The 16,861-nt window shown below is 59.7% G+C and overlaps 1 protein-coding gene across 2 annotated transcripts in view; it reads left to right on the plus strand.

Annotated features, from left to right (window-relative positions):
• The first annotated feature begins 665 nt into the window (after nucleotides 1–665).
• Nucleotides 666–16,861, plus strand: part of PADI4 (peptidyl arginine deiminase 4) — a 29,874-nt gene continuing 13,678 nt past the window's right edge. Inside the window, exons 1-5 of one of the 2 annotated variants that reach the window (XM_079109527.1) lie at nucleotides 666–899; nucleotides 11,159–11,339; nucleotides 13,725–13,791; nucleotides 15,195–15,274; nucleotides 16,425–16,545. In XM_079109527.1, coding sequence (XP_078965653.1) covers nucleotides 808–899; nucleotides 11,159–11,339; nucleotides 13,725–13,791; nucleotides 15,195–15,274; nucleotides 16,425–16,545 — 541 coding nt within the window. In that variant the 5' untranslated portion in view covers nucleotides 666–807. The remainder of the gene's footprint in view (nucleotides 900–11,158; nucleotides 11,340–13,724; nucleotides 13,792–15,194; nucleotides 15,275–16,424; nucleotides 16,546–16,861) is intronic. The other variant, XM_079109526.1, reaches the window with a different exon arrangement.

A 16,861-nucleotide genomic window follows, 5' to 3' on the forward strand; every position in this document is an offset into this window, starting at 1 on the left:
TGCAGAGGCCGGCGTCCTGGAGCCCCGGGGCCCAGCTCCCGTCCTCCCCTCCCAGCCCTGAGCCAGGGCTCCCTAGCAAGCTGCTTCTCCCCTCTGTGCCTCCATCTTTCCTTCCGTAAAATGGGCTGCAGTAAGTCCATACGCCACCTGTGTCCCAGTAAAGAGCAGCGTGACGTAGTCTCATGAGCAGGTGTCACAAGGACAGGCAGCAAATGAGCCTCCTACTCTGGAGCCAGGTGCCTTTCTGTTCAAATCCCTGCTCAGTCACCTTCTGGCTGGGTGACACTCGGGCCTCAGTCTCTTCCTCTATAAAAGGGGCCTAGTCACCGCGCGGAGGATGGAAGGCGGGGATGATGACAGCCCGGCCTCCCAGGCTCCGCAGCCCCTCCAGGAACAGCAGGAGGTGCAGGAGGCGCAGAGGGTGAAGGCCACCGTGGACTCACCCATGCCCGGCTGGTCTTCCTGTAGCCGGGCCGTGACCTCTTGCTCAACCTCCTGCTCTCTCGCCTTCCTCTCTCTGGCACCTGTGGGCACTGCCAGGCGACCCCGGGCAGGGTGGGGCCAAGGCCCAGGACCGTCCTGCCCTCCCCACTCCCAGCTTTCCGAGCCCTCGGTCCTTCCCAGGAAGCTGGCAGAGCCGTCCTGCCCGAGTCCAGCCTGGCCCGTCTGGGGGGCCCACGGTGGCCCGAGGGCAGAGCAGGGCTGAGGGGAGGGGCTGAGCCCTGGCCTCCGACCGCAGGTGCTGACTCATGGCCTCCGCCGGCCGGTATAAAGCCACCTGCCCTGGGGTTCCTCCGCTGGCGGAGGATGGCGCAGGGGACAGTGATCCACGTGGCCCCCGAGCAGCCCACCCACGCGGTGTGTGTGCTGGGCACCGCGATTCAGCTGGACGTCTGCGGGTGAGCGGGGCGCCTTCGGGCACGGGGCAGGCCAGGCGTGCCGGGAGCCGGTTCTGCGGCAGCTGCTGGCTCAGCCCCAGGCTCCAGCCTCTGAAGCCGCTGCCGGGACCCCAGCCGGGGAGACAAGCCGGGCAGCCAGGAGGCGCCAGGCTCAAGCGCGCTGCCTCGCCCGAGCGTGTGGGGCTCCCAGGACCTCACCACGGGCGGATCACGTGGGGCGGCAGAGGTGTCAGAGAGGGCCTGTGACTTGCCTGAGGTCACACAGCATTGTACCCCAGAGCCCAGGCCTCCTGGCCCACGCTGGGCTGGCTCACAGTGCGGTCTGCGTCCACGCCCCGCTCCAAGCCTCCCTGCCCGGGGGTTGTGACAGGCCCGCCATAGACGGCTGCCGCCTAGGAGGGCAACCTGGGAACCACCTGCTGTGAGCCGACCGGGCGACTGTGGGCAACTGAGCCTCGGCGTCCCGCCTGTGAAGGGGGCTCCCTCACTTCCCTCCTGGAGTGGTCCTAGGGCGGTAACGTGGAAAGTGTGAGTGGGGTAGGTACTGGGCGCAGTGCTGGGCGCGGCCTGGTGGTTGTTCATTCATTCAACAAACACCAGCAGCGTGTGCCAGGCCCTGTCTCTCGGGTTACCAAGGAGGCGGAGGGACAGTGCACATGGCAGCGTGGACGAGGGGGTCGCTCACAGCAGCCGTGGCCCCCGGCTGCCTCCACCAGGCTGGGGTCTGTGGCCTCAGGATGGCCCCTGGGGGCATTTGGGAAGGTTCCTGGGCAGGGTCACCCACCGCCCAGACCCAGCAGCCGAACAGCAGTAAAGGTCCGGGTGACCTCCTGGGGCCAGGGGGAGGCAAGAACCTGAGGGTCCTGGGGTGAAGGGGCTGTGTGCCTGGTGCCACTGAGACTCCCCGGAACGAGCGGCTTGCGGTGGGTGCGGAGGGGATGAAGAGCGGGCTAGCCCACCCCCGCGTGCCCAGGCTAGCCCCTGCCCAGTGCTGAGGAGCGGCAGTCGGGGTCAGACCTGCCTTTTCTGGGTGGGGCACTGGCTGGGCTGGGTTGAGAGGAGGGCACTGCCCGCACCCCTCAGAAGGGACAGGTCCTGGTCCACAGGTGCCCCGGCGTCCTCCCTCCTCAGACGCTGAGCTGTGCCCGGTCTCCTGACTCCCCCAAGCTAATGGCTGACGTGTGTACCACCTTCCTGCATGAGCTCATTCACAGCCTCTCGGGCTAGACGGTGCTGTGTCCCCGTTTCACAGAAGGGGACACCAGGGGCTGGGGATGTGGAGCACCTGCCTGGCTTGTGCAAGGCCCTGGGTTCCATCCCCAACACTGCAAAAAAAAAAAAGGATACTGAGGTTCTGAGTGGCTAAGTAACCCACCTGAAGCCCCCAGCTAGTGAGGCGGGGAACCAGGACTCAGACCCAAGCAGCTGGCTCCAGACCCTCCTGTCCCCATGGTCCCTGTACCTACCTACCCTCCCTGCCCCTCCTACCTGCCCCAACAGCCCCCAGCCAGGGGCTCCTCCACTTCCGCAGGCTGAGCCACGCCCCTCACCAGCTCTGCTTCCTCTGTCCCCAGGCTGAGGGACCCCGGGTTAGAAAGACAAGGTCCTGGGGCAGGAAGAGACCGCAGGGCTGAGGGCGCCTGTCCCAGAGCTGCTGGGAGAGCCGCTTGGCTTCCATTCTGCACCTGGAAAGTACTTTCCCTGCAGCAGGAAACGCCTCCATCCTGTTCAAAGCCCCGCTCAGCTGCGCTGAATGTTAACACCGGTCAGAGTCAGGGTGGCGTCAGGACTCCGCCACCCACGCTGGGTCCTCCTCCTCTGCTTTCTGACCTCAGCAACCCACGAGGGGAACACTACCATGTGCCCATTTTAGAGATGAGAAAACTGAGGCTCTGGAAGTGAAAATACCTATCCGAGGTCAGGCAAAGTGGCCTCTAAGCCCCTGCCTCCCCAGCACTACCCCTCCGGTGTCACGGGCTGGCTGTGCTGGGATGGCGCTCCTTTCCCCGCCAAGCCTGTGACTGTCCCCGAGCACTTAGCTGTAAAATGGGGAACGGGACACCAGCGGTTGGACTGTGGCAAAGACTCGGTCACATAAGGCACACGGAGAGGCTGGCAGAGGCCCCTTTCCTGCGAGGACCACAGGAGTCTCTGTGAGTGGCAGTGGACTGTCCTACCTCGGTCGTCAGCCAGGAGATGACGCCGGAGCCGGGGCAATGCCGCCGTGTGGGGCTCACGTCCCCCGCGCAGGCCCTGCGGAGGGTCCTGGGAGTCACGGGAAGATTCGGCTCTGCATTTTCTCGAGGTCACACGCGCACACAGGACACCCCCAGGTGTTCGTGAGAGCGTCTCGTTCAGAAGCCGAGAACATCTGGAAAGGAGCCCAGAGAGAGGACCAAGCCCCCGGGGAGCCCTCGGCTGCCCCAGCAGGCCGCTCGCCAGGCCCTGCTTCCCGCCTGGCCCAGGGGTGCCTGGGGCCTGAGGCCGTGGCTACGAAGCCCGGCAGGGGACAGACCACATTCTGCCTTCCCTCCGTCCCTCTGGAGGAAGCCACGTGGGCAGAGGGGGGCCCGTGGCCCAAGGGCACTGCTCACTGTCCTCTGAGCCCCGACTCGTTCTCCTGTTGTACCGACCACGTGGCTTGTCCCCCTCGGGCCCAGGCTCTGGGGAGGCCTGGCTCTCCACCAGGGCACCGTGAGCCCGGGAGAGGGAGCCCGGGGTCCCTGGGTCTGTGGTCAGCTTCCATTTGGTCAGGCGGGTGGCCCTCAGGTGACGTCTCCAGGGATGGGCTGGCAGAACCTTCCTTTGCTGTCACTATCAGCTGCCCTGCACTGGGTGCCCCCTGTGTCACCCCAGAGGACACACAAACATTCCCACCAACAGAGGGCGCCAGACCAGGAGGGTCAGTGGCCAGGTCCGGGTCCCCTGCTGCTCCCGGGAGGCTTCCTGACAGCTGAGCCCCAGCGAGCAGCTCATCAAACACCACTGACCGGCCTGGCCATGATGCCCGGGTATGAACTCACACGCGTGCGCTCAGGCCTGGCCAGGTGAGGGACAGACTGGCCTCTGTGCTGGGGGTGGAGGCGGCCATCCTGCCACCTCCCTGACCCAGAGAGTCGGCTCAGCCAGGCTCAGGTGACAGCCTGGTTGTCCTGTTCCCTGGCCTACACAGCATGGGGACCAGGCAGGGAGTAGGTGGAAGGCCACCACCTGTGTCCAGGAGTCACTGGCTGAGATTCAGAGATGCAAAATGGTGTCCTTGTCAGAGGACTTGGGGGAGCCCACCGTGGGGCCCCAGGTCCTCCCGCTTGCCCCACCCCCTTGTCTCCAGCACAAGGTCTGGAGCGGGGCGGGAGGTGCTGAGCGTGTGAGGGCAACTGACTTAAAGAACGAGCGCGTGCTTTAAGGGAGGCACATAGTAGGTGCTCCTTAAGTGTTTGTTGGGTGAATGGAAGAACTGAGCACATAATAGGTGCTCCTTATGTGCTTGTTGAGTGAATGGAAGAACTGAGCACATAGTAGGTGCTCCTTAAGTGCTTGTTGAGTGAATGAAAGAACTGAGCACATAGTAGGTGCTCCTTAAGTGCTTGTTGAGTGAATGAAAGAACTGAGCACAGCTTGCCACCACGGTGCCTGGCGCACTCAGGGACGCAGTTGCGAAATCTTGTTGTGAAACTTGTTGCAGCTGGAGAGCGAGGGAGGGAGGCGGGGAGCGCGTGTGGCCAGAACTCGCTCGGAAATACCTGAGCTGCTGCCTTCGCTCTGCAGGGCCGGCTCGCAGCCCAGGCCCCTGGGCCACGGAACAGCCGCCTCCGCGATGCTCCAGGAAGGACCTTCCTCTGCCTGCTCTGGTCAGGCAGCCCCGACCGGGGGCGCCCTGCGAGCTCGGCAGGGAGGGAGGAGCAGACCCGTGGCCACACCCTCCCCGTCCCCGCGACCCCGCCAGGAGCTTCTCTCAGCTGAGAAGCCAGTGCCCAGGACCCGGGCGCCCATTCAGGGGCTCCTCCCCCACCCTGGTGACTCAGTGCCCACCCCGGGTGACCTCAGCCCTGCCTCCAGGGCTGCTCCTGTCCCCTGGGCTGGGTGACTCCCTGGCCCACAGCCCTGCTCTGACCCCAGCTCTGTGTCCATCCCGGGGGGCTTCCACCTGGTGGGGCTCTGAGAGCTGCCCAGCAAGGTGCCGCGCCGTCCATGGGTCCCATAACCTCTCTGGCCCTTGCCCGCCTCCCTCCCTGCCCGTTGCGGGTGTGGGCTTGGCTGGTGTGAGCAGGGAGGTCAAGGTTCACGGCCAGCACTCCCAATGGGAGCCCGCTTCCTCTCAGGCTTGCTCACCAGGTCGATTCCGCATCGTCAGTCCCTGCGCTTGGTCTTCACAGTTCTTTAATCAGGACCCCAATCCCCACTTTCCTTTCACTCCCGGGACTTCGCCAGCCAGCTCGATTACTCAAGGGACTTCCAAGACTGTCCCTTCACTTCCCATCTCTCCCAACTCCAAGCCTCTTCTGAGAGGAGGCAGTTCTGAGCCTCCACTGGTATCGTTTCGATGGTGCTTCTCCCTTTCTCCAGAACCTACTCTGGCTCCCCATTACCCACGCATTGAGTCCCAACGGCGGCTGACCTGAACACTCCAAGCCACGGTTACTGCTCCCTGCTCCCCAACGTCCAGGTTCATCACCTCTTAATCTCTTGAGTAAGAAACCTGGGCGTTCCTCCTCTCCAGCCAGACTCTGTCGACTTTGAAATGATCCCACCCACCTCATAAGAAAACAGCAAGAGGGCCCGTCACGGCCACGACAGTCACGCTGCCTGTGCCGTTTCCTGGTCCTTCAGGCTGCCCTCAGTCGGGTAACTCAGCCACACACCACATCTCCGGAGGAGGCGCGGAGGCCACAGGTCTGGGGCCTCTCCTGGCGTCTGCAGTTCAGGATCTGCATTTCGACCATTCCCGGCTGGAGCCCAGGTGCTGCTGCTCAAGGGCCGTGCTTGGAGACCCACTGGCCTTGAGGCAGGGCTTGATTGGATGGGCAAGAAGGAGCAGGGGCTGCAAGCAGTTCCGGATCTGCCACGGTCAGCGGCTTACCTGGACCAGTCACTCGGCCTCTCTGAACCTCGGTTTCCTCATCTGTAGAATGAGAATCGCAATGTCCCCCCCCACGGGCGAGTGTGAAACGGGGGTTCGTGGCCACGTGGAGGAGGTCACAGGCTGCAGGCTTTACCTTAGAGCCAATCTCGGCAGCACCATCAGCACAAGAGAAGGTGGCACCTGAAATGTCACTGAAGGTGACACAAATCCCAAGTTCTGGTGAGGTGGAGGGAGGCCTACCAAGATGGCAGCTGAGGTCAGCTCCCAAGGCCACCGGCACAGAGGCCAGTCCTGGGGACTTGGAGCGGCCCGAGTTCATCACCCTGCAGTTCGGGAAGTCGGAAATCCAAGCCGGGGCTCTGGGCTAAGGCGCAGAGGCTCCCGCGAGGGCCGCTCCTGCCTGCGTTCCTTGCTTGTGGCCCCTTCCAGAACCGCCTGGCCTCTGCTCCTCCATCGCACGCCCTCGGGCTCTGACCCCCTGCCTGCCTCTTTTGAAGCCTGGTGGTCACTCAGGGCCAGCGGGGTGATCCAGGGCAACCTGCCGTCTCCAGGCTGTCAACCATATTCGCGAGCCTCCTCTGCTGTGTCGGGGGCCCGCCCCAGGTTCCTGGGACTGCGACGGGGTGGCCTTCGGAGACCAGGATTCTCCCCCTGCAGGGGGCTCATTCCAGGGAGGAAAGCCCTGGGGGGGCGGGTGATGAAGGACGATGCCGTCGCCAAGTTCCCAGCCAGGGCGAGGCTGGCCTCTGAGAGGAGGATGTGGGAGAAGGGGCCTCAGGTGAGCGGGGACAACAGCAGGCCAGGGTGCGGGGGGGCGCTGTGCTTGGCGTGTCCTGGGGGAGGCCGTGGGGGGACAGCAGGAGCGGGAAAAAGGCAGGGCCAGTGGGGACCACGGCCTCCCCTCCTGTAGCAGAGAAGCAGGGCCTGACCCTGAGCTGGGGAAGCGACTCACCTCTGTGCCTCGGTTTCCTCATCTGTAAAATAGATGTGATGGCAGTCCTGCTGTACAGCTGGCCGTGAGGACAGGGGAGGGGACTTGGCTGGTGCAGAGTGAACGCTCTGCGGGTGGCCTGTGCCATTAGGAATCGGAAGCGGGCTTCGTGAGGGGAACGAAGGCCCCGGCCAGCGTGGGCAGCAGAAGCAGCGAAGCGGGGACGCGGAGGCTGGGAGGTGTGGGGTCCCGATTCCTCAGCTCTCTGTGTGCTTCGAAACTTGCTCTCGACTTCTTTTCCTGAAGGAAAGAGGTCCAAACGCGTCTCTAGGCGGCAGGCTGCCGTTGCCTTCTCGGCTGGGCACTTCGAGGGCCGCGTGACAAATGGCCCCGGGCGAATGAGACAGCATCCCTCGTGACCCCACCATTCCCCCCATCCAGCTGGGTTCCTGCCCACAGGTCTCCCCCGCGTGGTGACCGAGGCTTGGCCCCTGCCATGGTCAGAGGCGCGAACTGGCCAGGGCGCGCTCCGCTCCCACACTGGCCCACGTGCAGCGGGGGACTCGGCGCCCCTCAGCCCCTGCCCTGGGGCCTCCCTGGTTCCCGGCAGGAGGGCTTCTCCATGGCTCTCGGATGGCCGCTGTCCTAAGGAGGGGGTGAGAGGGGAGGCGGGCAGGTTTTGTAGCCTGACTACGGTAGGACCATCTGTCACCGCTGCCATTTCCCACAGCTGACCAGGAAGCCAGTGGGCTCTGTCCACTGAAGGGGAGGGCATTGCTCGAGGCGTGGACACCAGGGTGGGGCATGTGGGGGCGCCTGTAGTCTGGGTTCTACTGTCCCCAGGGGCCCTGGGTTGAGGCTTGGTCCTCGGCCCGTGGCGCTGTTGGGGTGGTAGACCCCTAGGAGGCCGGCCAGGGGGAGCTGACCCTCAGGGCATGTCCCAGAAGGGGCTGCGGCAACCTGTCCCCTTCCCGTCTCTGCTTCCTGATGCCACAAGGTGCACAGGCCTCTTCTGCCACACACTCCTGTACCACGCTGCCATGGCCCAAAGCCACGGGGTCAGGAGACCACGGGCGGCAATCTCTGAAACGTGAGCTCAAATCAACCTTCCTCCCTTTTCCGTGGCTCGCCTCAGCTGCTTTGCCATAGCAACGCAGAGCTGCCCCAGCGGGGCCGGCGCGAAGGCATCCCCAGCACGCCTTCCTGTGTCTCCCTGGTCCTCTAGGGGCGTGCGTGCAGCCTTTCAGATCGAGGTGACACTTTATTACAAGAACGGAAATATCAAGTGAGCCTAAGTATCTGCATGGTTCCTGGGGTGAGTTCTGCCCTCCGGACTCTCCCACACCCGGAAATCAGCTCAACTCCTGAGCCATCCTTCGGCCTGTGGGCATTTGCACTGGGCTGTGCTGCTCACATGACGGAAAGGGCCGCTTGGCACCTTCCGGAACAGGTCCCCTGGAGAACTGTGTGCAGTCTGCTCCAGGGTCTGCCGAGGAGTGGCGTGGGGGCTGGGCTGGCTCGTGTTGGGCCCTCAGGCAACACCAGGTGCTGCAGAGGTCAATCTGGCGGTCCTGTGAGCGGGGGCTGCAGCGTCTGTTGAACCGCATGGTCTCCAATGTACCGGTCACCAGTCCAGTGGCGTAAACCTGTCCCCGTGGGGCCTCAATGTTCTCACTTCCCTCAGGACGTGGAGGCCGCCGGTGCCTACCAGCCACCCGTGTTCTGCTTCTCTGCCTGCCCGCTCCGTCTTTGGCCCATTTTCCCTGTCGCGTTGTCCTTTCCCTGTTGATCAGTCTAAGTGCTTTAAATGTTCCGGACGCTCCGCCTGGGTGGCTTTCCTGCTGGCCTGCATCCTCCATAGACCGCTCGGCTTCACTTCGGGCTGGCTTTCGACCCACGGAAGTTACCGACTGATTCCTCTTTCCCCTCGTGTTTACTGGTTCTGTGTCTCGTTTCGGAAGAACATTTAGATGTGCTCCTGCCTCTTCAAAAGGCTCAGCAGGCGTCGGTCACGCACACCTGTCATCCCAGCCACGGGGGGAGGTTGAGGCAGGAGGATCGCAAGTTCAAGACCAGCCTCGGCAAATTAGTGAGACCCTGTCTCAGAAATAAAATGAGCCGGGGATGTGGCTCAGGGGTCAGCGGTAGAGCACCCCTGGGTTCAACCCCCAGTACCAAAAAAGAGATTCAAAGTCCTGCCACGGACACTGAAGTCTGCCTAGAGCGGAAGGTTTTTGAGTGGCGTGAAGCTGGGATGGATTCCTTTCTTTTAAAAATATCCAAATTAATTATTATTTATATTAATTATTACATATAAATATCCAAATTAATTTGTTTGTCCTATGATTCAGCAATTGTCCTGCACCATCTGTGACATAGTCCACATTCTTTGCAAAGCCACTCTGTCGCGGACCAAGTAGGACCTCTCTAAGCCACAGCCTCGCTTTGTCTCGACCTGGGGCTCCAACCCCATCCTGATCTCCATGGTTACAGGAAGATCTCTGCAAGGTGCCTCTTTTCTTTCAAGAGTACCTTAGCTCTTGGTTTTCTATGTAAATTTTAAAATCAACTTGTCACGTTCAATGAGAAACCCTGGGATTTCATTGAATATACAAATCCGTTTGGCGAGAATTCAAAGACCTGAGTTCTTCAGCTCTCATTATCTCCTGCCGGTTTAAATCCTGCTGCATTGTGGGGGTGGGTACTGGGGATTGAACTCAGGACTCAATCACAGAGCCACACCCCCAGCCCTATTTTGTATTTTGTTTAGAGACAGGGTCTCCCTGAGTTGCTTTGCGCCTTGCTTTTGCTGAGGCTGGCTTTGAACTCACAAACCTCATGTCTCAGCCTCCCAAGCTGCTGGGATTACAGGCGTGCACCACTGTGCCCAGCTAAATTCTGCCACTTTTAAATCCCACAGATTTGATATTTTCAGCCGATGTGGTGATGTACACCAGTAATCCCAGCGGCTCAGGAGGCTGAGGCAGGAGAATAACAAGTTCAAAGCCAGCCTTTGCAACTTAGCAAGGCCCTAAACAACTCAGTGAGACCCTGTCTCTAAGTAAAGTACGAAAAGGGGGCTGGGGAAGTGAATCAATGGTTGAGCAACCCTGAGTTCAATCCCCAGTATCAAAAAAATATTTTTTCTATATTTTCAAGACTTTATAGTTGATGTTTGCTTAAATTTATCAGAATATTTACCATTTTATTTGTTCACAATTCTTTCCCGCATCTCAGACCAGGCCTTCAGCCTCAGCTCCCTTCTTTGTAAGAGTTGCTTTTGTGAAACTGTTGATTTTAAAATATCAGGTTTTGTTCATCTGAAAGTGTCTTTATTAAAAGATTTTTGGGGAGTGCAAATTCTAGGTTAACAGTTATTTTCTTAAAATGCAGTGAAGAGATTATTCAGCAATCTCCTAGATTTCATTGTTATTACTTGCAAGTTCACTTTCAGCCTAATTATTATTAAAGTTCCCTTTGAATCTTTTTTTTTTTTCTACAAGTGATATTGTTTGTTTGTTTTTTTCCCTTTGAATCTAATTATTATTCTTTTCTGACTTTTCTTTCTGGATGCCTTAAACATTGTCTCTTTACTTTATGTATATTGCGGTTATGTTATTGGTTGCCTAGGAGTTGAGAACATCTTTTAGGTGAGATGAGGCTGTGTCTTCTGTGTCCCTTATTTTGCCTGGTATTAGTAGACCTACCCCAGCTTTCTCTGGGTTGGTCTTTAGTGAACTATGGTGCAGGTGCGCGTGGGTGCTCATTTGATGTGTGTGTGTTTGTGTGACCAAGCGTGCACTCAGCGATGCTTTACAAAGTATACTTTATCCCTGAACTGGTGGCTTTGTTAAGAGGAAGATCCTCAGGAATATCCGGTCTGCCGCCACATCCCAGAAGGGGACGCCTGTGTGACTGTGCACAGCCCTGCGGGTGCACGCGGGTGCACACGGGTGCGGTTGGTGGAAGCCTCTGCTGTGGACGCTGCTCTGCGCACATCCGTGTGCGAGTCCTTGCTGTGCGCATCCCTCTGCTCTCTTTCCGGTTCAAGTGTAAGCCGGCCAGGTCAAGGGACCCTCTTCCTCTGTTAACTCCTGACAGCTTCTCCCCACTTTCTCCCGGGGTCAGAGCAAGCGCTAGGTGCTGCCTGCTGCTCCCACCTACTGGGAAACGGCGGGAGGCTGGGGCGCGCCCTGCTGGGCCAGGCCCTGCTCATGGGGTGTCTTGTCCCTGTCCCTCCCGCAGCTCTGCCCCAGGGGATTGCACATCGTTCAGCATCAGCACCTCCCCAGGAGTGCTCGTGGAGGTTGCCCACGGCCCTCCAGCCAAGAAGAATCGCACGGGTTCCTCCAAGTGGCCCCTGGACCCTGAGCTGGAGGTCACCCTGAGGGTGAAGGCTGCCAGTGCCAGCACAGGTGACCAGAAGGTGAGGGACAGCTCCGGGGCCGGTGTGGGAGGGGGCCAGTGGCGGCGGCTCATGCAGCCTGTCCTCCCTTGAGCCTCAGTGCCAACCCTGCAGCCTCCGTCCCTGCGGTCTCTCCCATCGCGGGGTCCTTGTGCACAGTAACGTGGGCACCAGGGCTACCATCAAGTCCGCCCCTTGGCCAGCGTTTAACGAGCTGCCACCAGCTGGGGGCAGCGGCACAGCCGGTAATCCCAGCGACTCAGGAGGCTGGGGCAGGAGGATCGCAAGTTTAAGACTGGCCTCAGCAACTGGCCTCAGCAACTGAGTGGGGCCCTGCCTCAAAATAGAAATAGAAAGTGTCAGGGACGTAGCTCAGTGCGACAGCGCTCCTGGTTTCAGCCCCCAGCACCAAATGACAACAAGGAAGCACGTGCCATTGCATTGAGGGTCTAGGATGATGGCCTTCATCCTACTCACTTCTACAAAGACCAAAGGTCATACTCGTGGGTTCCGGGAATTAGAATGGGGACCTATCTGGGAGCCACCGTTCACCCTACTCCACCCCCTGTGACTGCAGACAGTCTCAGCAAGAACCTCTGGGCTTCCCACAGAGATCTGCACCAACAGTCATTAGCTCCTCAGGGAACAAGCCGAGCAGGCTCCCCCCTGGGGACAAAACATTGCCACCTGCTGCAGGAACACAGATCTGTCCAGGAAGATGTGCTCAGGGAAAATGTCCTGGAAGAAGTGGCAAGCTGAGGATGATATAAAAGACCGGCCTGGGGCTGGGCGTGGTGGCACACAACTGTAATCCCAGCAACTGGGGAGGCTGAGGCAGGAGGATTGCAAGTTTGAGGCCAGCCTCAGCAATTCAGCGAGGCCCTAAGCAACTTGGTGAAACACTATCTCAAAATAAAAAATAAGAAAGGTGAGAGAATTGGCTCAGGGGTAAAGTGCCCCTGGGTTCCATCCCTGGCATAATAATAATAATAAATAAATAATAATAATAAATAAATAATAATAATAAATAAATAAAAGACCTGCCGGCGAAAGGGAAAGGGCAGTGAGGTGTACCTGGAAGGGCCGACCTCTGTGCGAGCCTAGTGAGAAGAGCCAGGCAGGTGTCGGGGAGGTGGAGGAAGTTCTGCCGACCAGGAAGGTGGGTGCAGAGGGAGAGGGAGCCAGCGCCAAGGGTTTGGCATCAGGAACCTCGGTTTCTGAGGACAACGGGAAGCCGAAGTCATCAGCCAGGGCTGCATCTGCGTCTTGGAAGGGCCACCAGCTGGCTGCCACTGACTAGAAAGCTGGAAAGCCTGGTGCCCGTCCCCACGTCCAGCCAACGACCGGCCGATAATGAGGACGAGGCTTTGAGAAAAAGGGAAGAGTAGACTTACTGCTTCGCCAGCAAAGAACTCACAGTAGCTCAGACCCTAGAGAGTCGGAGGCCACACTGAGTCAAGTTCGTGGTCGCTTTGAGAGATGACGGTCCCTTGGAGCAGCAGGTGCCCCCTCCCAAGTCTGGATCCCTCACTCCTGGTCCCTGAGCAGGACGGATGACAGCTTGGGACTGAAAGGTCACCCTGCTTCCCCCATGGCCAGGGAGGGGGAAGGGAAAAGAGGAAGGAAACTGTCCCCCAGCTTAAAATAAGCCAGGTGCGGAGCCGGGGGTGACATTCAGAGGGGCAGGACCCCAGGACCCCCCCCCTCACCTCGTGGCCAGTGGAGCAGATCTAGGGTGCAGGAAGGCGGGAGGCCGAGAAGGAAGGCCAGGGCCAAGGTCCCGAGGAGAGGTCGGCGGCTGAGGCTGTCCCCAGGCCACCCCGCGGGAGCTTCTGGGCTGCAGTGCGGGGTCGCCTCAGAGTGCCCACAGCTGGGCCTGGGCTGTCGGTCCAGATGCCACGCCCTCCGCCGGCAGCCGGGCAAATCAGACGTGGCCGCCCCAGGCTGGTGGGTGGTTGGTGGTGCTGGAATTGGGTCCAGGGTCTCCCGCCTGCCGGGGCCACGCTGGACCCTGGCTCCGACCCTCCCTGGGCTGGACGAAGGGAGTTAGTGTTCATCGCCACGGCCTCCCCTGCAGAGGCCAAGGCAGGTCCCCGCGGGGTGGGAGGTGGCCTGGGGCCTTTCTTCCCCTTCCCTGGCGAGTCCTTTCCTGGGGCTTGTGACCCACCCTCGCCCTCCAGGGCCCCCTCGCCCCATCTCCAGCCGCTGCGCCCCAATCCCCCTCCAGGATCTCCCTCAGGTGCCCCGATCCCGAAGCCCCCGCGGAATGGGGCACCGAACCCTAACCCTCCTTTTCTGGGCGCCCGCGGGACCCCCTTCAGCATCATAGAGGAGCTGAGCCCAGCTGGCCTTGGCAGGGGTCCAGACCTGTCTGTGGAGTGACAGAGACGTCATTACCGTCTGTAGGTTCGGATCTCTTACTATGGACCCAAGACGCCACCAGCCCAGGCCCTGCTGTACCTCACCGGGGTGGGTAAGTGACCACAGGTGGCTCCACACAGCCTCTGCAGGACACCTGGCCAGGGAGGCCGCTCCTGGAGCTGATTTTAGACAGAGCCGAAGAGGACCGTCCATTAACAACCCCTCCCCGGGGAGAAGCAGGCTGGGGCGCGTGGAAGGAGCGCAGTTACCCCTGGGTCATTTACTTCTCAAGGGAGGAAGCGGGTGCCCGGATGCTCAGGGAACATCTCCACACCTTTTCGACACCTCATATATTTATAACCGAAGTGGATGCCGCTGCTCTTCGTGGCTTCCCGGAATTCCACTATCTATATTCCACTTTCACTATTTCTGCCATATCAGAGATCCATCTATACTCCTAGTTATTAAATATTCTTTTTGGAATAAAATCCATTTTTAGGATGGCTTGAGCCCAGGAGTTCAAGGTCAACTTGGGCAACATAGAGGGACCCTGTGTCTAAAAATAAGTAGAAATAAAATCCATTTTGTAGTTTGACTTCATCTTGAACAATATGTATCAGATATACAAAGGGCAGGTAAAAACTTGAGGTTTCATTTCATCAGTGAATCTTGTTCACGAATCCACATTTAAATAAGAATCCACATTAAATAAAAAATCCACATTTAAATGTCTCATTTAAAGCACAGACTCTGTGCTCAGGCTTGACACTTCAACCTTCCCGCAATCGGGTGAGGTTGGTGCTCACACCGTCCCATTTCACAGGTGAGGAAACCGAGGCACAGGAGGTAAGCAGACTGGTCCACGGTCACCCGTGCAGCCGGTTGGTGAAGGGGTGAAGGGGCCCAGATCACTCAGGACTACACCGTCCTGACCCACACTAACACCGTGGTGTGGACATGTTTAAAAGGTCACTGGGACAGCCTCAGGTGAGACAAGGTCCTAGATCTTGCTGTGACGCACACGGGGCTACACGGCTGGCATGACAGCGGGTCCTCTAATCCGACGGGGAGGGAGGATTTACATGCTGCTTTCTCAGCCATTGGTCAGAGGAGGGTGCTGGGCTGGACTTGTCCCTGGTGGAGAGACGCACGTGTAAAGAGCAGGTGGAGGGGGTGCCTCTCACCCGAGGTCACTGAGGACTGAGGCTGCGGGTCCTTGCCCGGCTCCAGGCACAGCTCTCACTGGGGCACCTGGGGATTCTTTCTGGAATCCCTGGGTTTCCATTCCCAGTTGGCATCATAGTCACGGCCCCGCTGAAGGACAGCAGGACAGTCGGAAGCCTCGACTCTACTCTGAATTGCAGCCAGACTTCCTGGGGACCTAGGAGAGGGTGTCTTGGACTGTCCCCTCTGAAGGAGAGGCTCCACCCTCAGAGCAGACGTCTCCTGGGGAAGGGCCACCCTCGGAGGCCAGGCTGAGGGCCCTGACTCCGCACCTCACCCCTGTGATTTCAGAAATCTCCCTGCATGCAGACATCACCCGCACCGGCAGAGCCAAGCTGACCAGAGCCATGAAAAATCAGGTACCCCCAAATCAGGAACTCAACCCAAAGCTGCCTCTAGCGCCACTGGGCTCTCCCCTGGCGCCCCCTTGTGGTTATGGGTGAAATGGCAGGCTGTGTCATGTTTCCCACGAGAAACGTGGGACAGAAAGAAGAAAATGCAAATCACCAGCAAGATTCTGGTTTGCATATATCCCATCTCTTTTTACGAGACCATATTTTTACTGGTTGTGCGTTCAGATAGTGTGTTGTCTGGAATCTACAGTCACCCCGTTATTGCATAGCAAAGCATTGTCCATAGGCCTGGACTCGGGCTCAGAAGCCCCGCCCCAGCTCACTGACTGACAGGAGAGATGCCCCCCGGTGCTGTCCACAGGGGGTGACACCTAGGACGGGAAGAAGGGCGGGGAGGGGCGGAGGGAGGCAGCGCGGGCCCGGAATCGGGGTTACAGGAAGACAGGCGGGGGTGTGCAGAGCGCCCTCAAGACCCTTAGTCCGGGGTCGCAGGTGAGTGCGTCCCTGCTGGTGTGCGCGTGCGCACTTCGGTGGGCTTCCGCCTCTGTACAGGCTGCGCCCCTTGTTGGGGTCAAAGTGCAGGGAAGTGCAGGGAAGTGCCTGGACGAGGCTCCGTGGCGGAGCCCTGGCCTAGCAGGAGTGAGGCCCTGGGTTCAATCCCCAGAGCCAAAAGAAAGTTGTTGCCTCTGTTAAGGGTAGAGAAGAGTGACCTCCCTGGGGCCCGCCCCACGCGGTCATCCCAGGTGCGGGCGAAGGTGCCCCTGCCCACTAGCTAGATCCCTGCTGGGCGGCCGCTTCATTTGCTTTGACCTTTGGACAGATGGGCTCTGGGAATGAGTGACGGTGCGTCCCCACGCGTCCCTGTGTAAGTCAGGGGCTCCACGTGCGTGCAGGACAGACGCACTGGGTCTGTCAACCCAACGCCTTGTTAAGAAGCTGCTGCCCGGTTTGCTGTCTTGGCTCCTTTTTCGCTATTGATGACTTGCAGTTTAGGTGGGTTTGGTCGCGACCCTGGAGCAGGCAGAAGTCCCCTCTTGGGTCCCAGGAATTGCCCGATGTGGGAGCTGTGAACCGCAGGAGGCTGAGGGGACCAGGGGGAAGGAGCTCCTCCGAGGGCCGGAGGGGTCTGCTGGTCGACCTCAGCCTGCCCTTTCTCTTCTGGTGTCCGCAGAGGACCTGGACCTGGGGCCCCAGCGGCCAAGGGGCCATCCTGCTGGTGAACTGCGACAGAGACGGTCCCGGCTCCTGGGGCATGGACTGCGAGGACGACAGGGTGCTTGACAGCAAAGGTAAGGCCCCACCCCAGCCAGCCCTCCGTCCACCCGACCTGAGCCTCAGCACAGCCCAGGATGGGGTGGTTGGTAGAGGTCCGTTTTATAGGTGAAGGGATGGACAGGGGTCCTGAGAGGGCAAGTGGCTTGCCCGAGGTCACACAGCAGTCGGAGAGGGCTGGGATCAACCCCAAGTCTCCTGATGCCTCCAGAGGCTCCAGCTTCCCTGCCAGCCCACTGCCCTACACAGACGTCCTCAGTGCGTCCCAAGCAACCAAAATGAAATTGCTCCAAAATCATATGAGTCACCCCTGAGGTCTCTGCCATCAGCTGC

Source organism: Sciurus vulgaris (assembly GCF_902686455.1).
Source record: "Sciurus vulgaris genome assembly, chromosome: 1".
Classification (NCBI taxonomy): Eukaryota; Metazoa; Chordata; class Mammalia; order Rodentia; family Sciuridae; genus Sciurus; species Sciurus vulgaris.